At 28.3% G+C, this 9029-nt stretch overlaps 1 protein-coding gene across 1 annotated transcript; it reads left to right on the top strand.

Annotated features, from left to right (window-relative positions):
• Positions 1–1211: 1211 nt before the first annotated feature.
• On the top strand, positions 1212–8591 carry LOC141317278 (1-phosphatidylinositol 4,5-bisphosphate phosphodiesterase beta-1-like; the record flags this gene model as incomplete). Its single annotated transcript, XM_073833031.1, has 5 exons — positions 1212–1358; positions 4817–4974; positions 6332–6414; positions 8241–8325; positions 8405–8591. Coding segments are annotated over 5 exons (660 nt in total), but the record flags the coding sequence as incomplete, so codon positions are not given.
• Between the last annotated feature and the right edge of the window lie 438 nt (positions 8592–9029).

Below are 9029 nucleotides of genomic sequence, written 5' to 3'. Positions count from 1 at the left end.
CCAAGATGTTCATGTCTTTCTCTCTTAAAGGAAAACATTTCAGGAATTATCTGCATAGAGTGGACTTCTATGGTGCCCCGAGTTTGAACTTCCAAAATGCAGCTTCAAATGCTCCAAACTATCCCAGCTGAGGAAGAAGGGTCTTATGCTGATTAATTTAGATAATTATTCACCCTCTCGTCATCCAATATGTTCATGTCTTTCTTTCTTCAGTCGTAAAGAAATTATGTTTCTTGAGGAAAACGTTTCAGGATTTCTCTCCATATAGTGAACTTCTATGGTGCCCCGAGTTTGAACTTCCAAAATGCAGTTTAAATGCAGCTTCAATTGGCTCTAAGTGATCCCAGACAAGGAAGAAGGGTCTTATGCTGTATTTATTGTATTTTCAATTAACAATTTGCAGGTTGGTAAGCAGAAGAGACTTTCAAAAGCATTAAAAATCTTATTAACGGTTAAAATACAACACATTAAAGGAGGAGGTCACTTCCAGAACAAAAATTTAGATAAATACTCACCCCCTTGTCATCCAAGATGTTCATGTTTTTGTTTCTTCAGTCGTAAAGAAATTATGTTTTTAAGAAAACATTTTAAGAATTTTGTCCATATAATCACTATGGTGCCCCCGAGTTTGAACTTACAAAATGCCATTTAAATGCAGCTTGAAAGGCCTTTAAATGATTCCAGCCGAGGAAGAAGGGTCTTATCCAGCGAAACCATTGATTATTTTCTAAACAAATTTACAATTTATATATTTTTTAACCTTAAATGCTCATCTTGTCTAGATCTGCGTCAACTCTGTGTTGAAAAACTCCCATCTCGTTTTCTCCTCCAACTTCAAAATCATCCTACATATTTTTTAGTGAAGGGCATTTGATGATCTTTGCTCGTTCACTTTGTAAACACTGGGTCAGTACTTCTGCAGCGATGCAGGATGATTTTGAAGTTGAAGAAAATGAGATGGGAGTTTTTCGACATACCCTAACTGTCTTGAACTGGAATATACAGAGAACACGCAGAGCTAGACAAGATGAGTGTTTGAGGTTAAGAAGTATAAAGTTTTTTTTTTCCTTTTTCTTTCCTTAAAGAATGGTAGTTAGAGGCAAAATGCAACACATTAAGGGAGTCCAGTGGTTTTTAAATGTAATTTGGCATGTTGAAAGTATTGAAATGATGCCTGTTTTTTGTCTGATTAGATGTGATTTGTGTAACAGGGCAGATCTCAGTGGAGGGCTTCGCCAGGTATCTGATCAGTGAGGAGAACAGCGTCATTCCTCCAGAAAAACTGGACCAGAGTGAAGACATGACCTTCCCTCTCTCTCATTACTTCATCAACTCGTCCCACAACACCTACCTCACAGGTATTGCAACACACACAAAAACACACACACACACACACACACACACACACACACACACACACTCCTGTCTGAATGCAAATACATTTCATTAGAGAGTGCATTATAATAATGTATTTTATTTTTGTAGGACCTTTCCAATACATTTATGAATAAATTTATAAATAAATAAACAATTAAATATACAGTCGAACCAAAAATTATTTAGACACTGAATATCATTTTTGATATTGGTTTACTAGTGGGTGCAGGACACTATAGTTCATTTATGCTCTTTTTTTTTTTTTTAAAGATTTAAAGTTTAAATCTTGCTTTTTTTTTTTTTACTTTTTGCTGTAAATTCTGAGTTTATCTAAAAAATGTAACTTTTTTCCTACAAATTCTGAGTTTAAATCTCAAATTTGTAACTTTTTTCTGTAAATTATAAGTTTAAATTCTGGCATTTTTTACTTTTTTCAGAATTATATATATAATTTAGTTTATAATTTTTATTCATTTTTTTATGTTTACTTTGGTTTTGTTCATTCATTTTTTTCAGTTTTAGTCAATTTAGTTAATTTAGAAATTTAAAATATTATATATATATATATATTTATTTTTTTACTTATATATTAAGATATTTATTTAAAAAATAAATATTTTTGAATTGTTGAATTTTTATATTTTATGTTTTTATGTTATTTAGCTAAAGTTTTAGTCATTTTTGAAGTGTTTTACTTGTTTTTTTTTAAATTATTTATTTATTTTTAATGTTTACTTTGTTTCTATTTTCTATTCATCTGAAAGAAAATGACATTTTATGTTCGCAACTAATAAAAACACACATATATGTGTGTGTATATATTTATATATTGTATAGATATTTATTTCTATATATTAGGATTTTTATTTTAAATAAATCAATATTTTTGTATTTTTATATTTTTTGTTTTCTTGTTAATAAGCTATAGCTTATTAGTTAAAAAGTAATTTTGTTGCATTGCATTTTAGTCATTTTTATTTTTTGTATTTATTGTTTACTTAGTTTTTATTCCTTTTTATTTCAGTTATATATATATATATATATATATATATATATATATATATATATATATATATATATATATATAGACATTTATTTAAAAAGATATTTTTTTTTAAATTAGGTTTTATTTTTATATTTTCTGTTTTCTTGTAAATTTCATTTTTTTGTTTGATTTTTTTTAAGTCTCCTTCATGTTTATTTTAGTATAAGTTCTAGTAATCTTATTACATCAACGTTAGTGTATATATATAATATACATCAATATATAAGTTGAAAAATCTCAAAGAGACTGAACATCTAAAGCTGAAATGTTCTGCAAAACAAAGTTTGATTATAGTCTTTATGTGAATCAGTTTGCATGAAATTGCTGAGAAGAAGAAGAATATGGTGTAGGAGGAATTTGTGTTACCTTACAAGCTCTATAATAATAATTCAACATCTGACAATGCTTTACATGCATTAATGCATTTACATTTGTGTTCTTATCAAAGTCTACTTACGATAAAGTGCATTACAGCACATAAGAACCAATTATCAGGAGAGGGAGCTGAGAACACACCGCAGAAACCAAGAAGAAATGAATTATGGATGCAATTATGGTCAGTGTACTGCTAATGTACCAATCTAACACACAGGGCATAGCTGCTAAAGTACTTACTTAACCGCTAAATGCTACAATTGGTGTTCTTAAAGGAACAGCACACCCAAGAACAAAACTTCTGGCATCATCTTCCTCAGCTTATGGTCGTTCCAAGCCGATATGCTGTTGTTGTTGTTGTTGTTGTTGTTGTTTTTAATAAAGTGCATAGGGAGAATTTTGTCAAGCTCAGAAAAGGACAAAATACATGAAAGTATCATATTACAGTCCATACTATCTAGTTCTATACTAACTTATTTCTTCCATAGAATAAAAATAATAAAAGTAATTGTAACTTTATATCTCACAATTCTGACTTTTCCTGGAATTCTGAGTTTAATTCTCTCAATTTTTACTTTTTTCTATAAATTCTCAGTTTAAATTCTGGCAATATTTACTAAATCTCCCAATTTTTACTTTTACTCAGAATTCAAGTTTAAATCTTGCAATTTAAAATTTTTTCTCATAATTCATTATTTTGTCTCACAATGTTTTCTAGGAATTCTGACTTTTTTAAAATTAGTATCTCACAATTCAGAATTTTTGGAATTCTGACTTCTGATCTCGCAATTTCTATTTTTTTTTTTTTTCCGGAATTCTGAGTTTCCACTTTGCAAGTTTGTTTTGATATCTGCGACTGTTTATCTCATAATTCAGAGTTCAATTCAGACTTTTCTTTCTTCAGAATTATAAAGATTTTCAATTTTTGCTGTTCTGAGTTTATAAAGTCAGAATAGTGAGATAAAAAGAGGAAACAAGCTTTCACACACATAAGACTCAAGTAAAGTGTTTGCGTGAGTGCATATTAGGTCATGCATGCAGTCATCATTTGCTGAGGGTTTTTGTTTGTTGTTTTGCTGCTAATGTACCAATCTAACACACAGGGCATAGCTGCTAAAGTACATACTTAACCGCTAAATGCTACAATTGGTGTTCTTAAAGGAACAGCACACCCAAGAACAAAACTTCTGGCATCATCTTCCTCAGCTTATGGTCGTTCCAAGCCGATATGCTGTTGTTGTTGTCACAAAGTTTTTACTTTTTTCATCCAAATTTTGAGTTTAAATCTCGCTTTTTTTTATAATTTTGAAAATTATGAGTTTTTTTTTTTTTTTTTTGCAAATTATGAGTTTAAATTTGGGCAATAGTTAATACACCTCGCAATTTGTAGTTTTTTTCTCAGAATTCTGAGTTTGAATTTCAATTTTTTTACTTGTTGCTCCAAATTCTGAGTTTAAATCTAAAATTTTTGTACTTTTTTTCTCCAAATTCTGAGTTTAAATCTTGCTTCTTTTTTTTTTTACTTTTTCTGTAAATTCTGCGTTTAAATAAGGAGTTTTTTTAAGTAAGTAAATAAGTAAATTCAGAGTTTTTAAATATCATATTTTACTATTTTTCTGAGTTTACATCTCATAATTCATTATTTTGTCTCACAATGTTTTCTAGGAATTCAGACTTTTTTTAAATTAGTATCTCACAATTCAGAATTGTTGGAATTCTGACTTCTGATCTCACAATTTCGATTTTTTTTTTTTTTCGGAATTCTGAGTTTCCACTTTGCAAATTTGTTTTGATATCTGCGACTGTTTATCTCATAATTCAGAGTTCAATTCAGACTTTTCTTCTCAGAATTATAAAGATTTTCAATTTTTGCTGTTCTGAGTTTATAAAGTCAGAATAGTGAGATAAAAAGAGGAAACAAGCTTTCACACACATAAGACTCAAGTAAAGTGTTTGCGTGAGTGCATATTAGGTCATGCATGCAGTCATCATTTGCTGAGGGTTTTTGTTTGTTGTCAGCGGGTCAGCTGGCGGGGAACTCGTCGGTTGAGATGTACCGGCAGACGCTGCTGTCTGGCTGTCGCTGTGTGGAGCTGGACTGCTGGAAGGGCCGGACGGCGGAGGAGGAACCCGTCATCACACACGGCTTCACCATGACCTCAGAAATCTCCTTCAAGGTGACCCGCGGCGCTCCACCGCACTCACACGAGACTTAGGTTACCATTCACTTCTCATTCAGCTTTTCATCAGTGCACACAGTTAAGTAGTGCTTAACTTGCAGCTATTTTCTGCTTTTGGAGACGTTTCTATAAAAAAATAATAGATGCACTGAGTCATTCTTTCACTGGCTGATACACAGTCTCATACAAAAACAGTCTGCAGAAGTAAATAGCCCTGCGAGCCCTGGTTTAGTTTTATTAAGCTAATAAAGGTTTTATTAATAATTTGTTTAGATTTTTTTGTGATTTCAGATTACAATAAGAGTTTAGTACAATTATTCAGTTTAGTTGAGTTTTTTTATTTTATTTTATAATTTTTTTATTCAATATTTTTTTATATTTTCAGAGTCCAATAAGAGTTTAGTACATTTTTTTTACCATATTTAAATCAGTTCTGCAGTTTTTCTTTTAAATTTTCTTTTATTTTATTTATTTTATTTTTATTTTTTAATTCTATATTTTTTTATTATTATTACAATTTTCTGATTCCAGTACAATTTAGGTATATTTAATTTTATTTATTACTATATATTTAGCACAATAAAAAAATAAAAAAAAACAATATTTTATTTTTATTTTTTTAATTTTTTTTTTTAATTTTTTTTTTTATTTTCAGATTCCAATAAGAGTTTAGTACATTTTTATTTCTTACCATATTTAAATCTATTTTGCAGAATTCTAAAACAATAAATAAAAATCCCTCTAAACCACCAAATATTTTTATTATTTTATTATATATATTATTTTATTTGCAGATTCAGATTCTGATTATTTTCAGATTCATTTTATTTTATTTATTGCTATATATATATATAAATATATTCTGCACTATTCTAATAAAGTTCCATCTATTTATTTTATTTTATTTTATTAGTTTATTCTCTTATTATCATTATGCTTTCAGCTTTCAGTAAAAGTTTAGTACATTTAATTTATTGCAATATTTAAATATATTCTACAGAATTCTATCTTAAAAGATTTTATTTCACTCTATATTTTATTTTATTTCATCAGGCTTCCAATAAAAGGCTTCCAGTAAAAATTGTGAAATATTATTACAATTTAAAATAGCAGTTTTCTATGTGAATATATTGTAAAATGTAATTTATTTAATTAATTTTCAGCATCATTACTCCAGTCTTCAGTGTCACATGATAATTCAGAAATCATTCTAATTTGCTGAATTCAAATTCAAATTATATAATGAAAATTTCTATAATGAAACAAAGCCTAAATAAAGTAAATTGTATTCAGTAGCAAGTGTTGTTCAGGTGAACTAAATGTCATCTATTGTTAATCTATTGTTGTTTTCCAGGAAGTGATCGAAGCCATAGCGGATTGCGCTTTTAAGACGTCTCCGTTCCCCATCATCCTGTCCTTCGAGAATCACGTTGACTCGTAAGTGTAGCCGGCGTCGCCGCAAGTGTTGTTCCTGAAGCACCGCGGCTCCTCGAGGGCCGACTGCAGCTATGGCAACCAGGAGTAGAGCGATTAGAAGCGTCTCTGAAATGCATAATTTGTTTTTAGTCATCATTGTTCTCGTGTGAGATGTGACACACGCTGCCGGCTCAGCGCTCCCTTCATTTTCTGCATGAAATCAGAGATGACATGATGTGCGTGCAGTCGGGGAATTTCACTTTAAAAACATTACAGGTGCAGATGGAGTTTAGCACAATCAGATGCGGGTTAACTTTGAAATCATCGTAATAGCTATTTAACTTTATTTTATTTATTAATTCTTAATTTTATTCAGGACAGTTTAGGGCATTATATTTATTACCGTATTTTATCATACTTACCAACTCTGCCCCTAAATAGCCCAAATCTAATTTAATTTAATTTTAGATTATTTTATTATTTTAATTATATTTATTTATTTGTATTATACTTTTAGCTTCCAATAATAGTTACTCAGATTAAATATATTTAGCAGAATTCTACAAAATCTATAAAGCAAACCCCGATATCACTGGTGATTTAATTTTATTCTGTATTTTAGATTATTTTAATATATATACTTTATTTTATTTCCTATTTATAGAATTCTAAGATTTATGTTATTTTATTTTATTTTTAGATTCCAATACAAGTTTGGTACATTTAATTTTATTTATTACTATATTTAAATATTTTCTGCAGAATTCAAAGTTTTTTATTTTATTTATTTTAAAAAGAGTTTAGTAAATTTTTATTTCTTACCATATTTAAATATATTCTGCAGAATAAAAAAAACTTTTTATTTTATTATTATTTCATTTATTTATTTATTTTTTTTTTAGATTCCAATACAAGTTTGGTACATTTTATTTTATTTATTGCTATATTTAATCATCTTAAAAATATTTAATTAAATTAAATTTATTATTTATTAATTTTTATTTCATTTCATCATGCTTTCAGCTACCAATAAGAGTTCAAGACATTTGATCTATTACCGTATTTTACCGTATTTATTTTATATTATATTTTATTTTTTATTATACTTTCAGCTTTGTTTAATTGTTTATTTTATTGGGGTTTTTTTTAGATTCCAATATGAATTCAGTAAATTGTTTTTGAAAATCTACCTAAACCACCAAATATTTAAATATAATTATTTTAATAAATAATAATTATATAATATATTTATTTTATTTTTTTATTATTATTATTTTCTTTTCAGCTTACACTAAAAGTTATATTTATTTATTACCAGAAAAATATTAATATAAATCTGCAAAATTTGACAAAATATTTATTTTATTTATTGTTGTTTATTTAAATAAATTTTGCAGAATTCTACAAAATCTCCCCTTTCTTTCAGTGATGTCTGTTTTATTCTATTTTATTGTATTGCCATATTTAAATTTATTCTGTACAATTGTACAAAATCTACCCCTAAATCTGCGAAGATTTTATTTTATTTTGTATTTTATTTAATTTTACTTTATTTTATTTATTGTTTATTTTTTATTATATTTATATTATTTATATTTTTATGTATATTATACTTTTAGCTTTTATCATATCAATATATTCTGCAGAATTATTTAATTTAATTTTATTTTATTTTACTGCCATATTTAAATTTATTCTGTAGAATTCTACAAATTTTCCCCCTAAATTAATAAAGACACTGCTTTAATCTTCGTCTTAGTCTTCATCCTGTCATTAAGTTGTTGTTGATGCAGCAAACGTTACAGGTGCTAATTTTCCAGTTTAATGACAGTTTTGTTGAATTGCAGACCCAAACAGCAAGCCAAAATGGCAGAGTATTGCCGATCGATATTCGGGGACGCACTTTTGACTGAGACGCTGGAGAAATATCCTGTAAGTGTGTCTCTCCCTCATGCATTGGTGCTGTTTTAGCGTCCAGTGTTCTCCTGACAGACTGTGCCTTGTGTTTCAGCTGGAGTCAGGCGTTCCTCTGCCAAGCCCTCAAGAGCTCATGGGAAAGATCCTCGTCAAGAACAAGAAATCTCACCCCAAGCCCTCAGACGGAAGCACGAAGAAGAAGCTGTCCGAACAGGCGTCCAACACCAACAGCGACTCGTCCAGCGTCTTTGAGCCGTCCTCACCCAGCGCTGGACCCGCAGGTAATAGAAAAACGCTCATATTTTACCTTGAAATCTCAAATTATGTTCATGAGAGACAGCCAGTGCTACTCTAAATACAGTTTAAATCAGTTCATTTAAGCGTTTTTTATTTTAAATATATATTTAATTAAATAGAAACTAATACATTTAGCATGTATTAATTGTAAAATATATATATATATATATATATATATATATATATATATATTGTTGTAAATGGTATATATAAATTTGTAAATGGTGAATATATAATGTAATGTAATGTAATGTAATATAATATAATATAATAATATAAATCCTCAATCCCATGAGAAGTGGTTTGGTGAATAGATGGATGCATAATATATTATAAAATAATTATAACTGTAATTACACAATTTGTTATAAATTGTAAATATACAAAAAATAACAAATTAAAAGTAAATTTGTATTTGTAAA

Source organism: Garra rufa, unplaced genomic scaffold (genome assembly GCF_049309525.1).
Source record: "Garra rufa unplaced genomic scaffold, GarRuf1.0 hap1_unplaced_626, whole genome shotgun sequence".
Taxonomy (NCBI): Eukaryota; Metazoa; Chordata; class Actinopteri; order Cypriniformes; family Cyprinidae; genus Garra; species Garra rufa.
The sequence above is the reverse complement of the archived record's forward strand: the minus strand, read 5'-3'. Positions and strand labels throughout refer to the sequence as shown.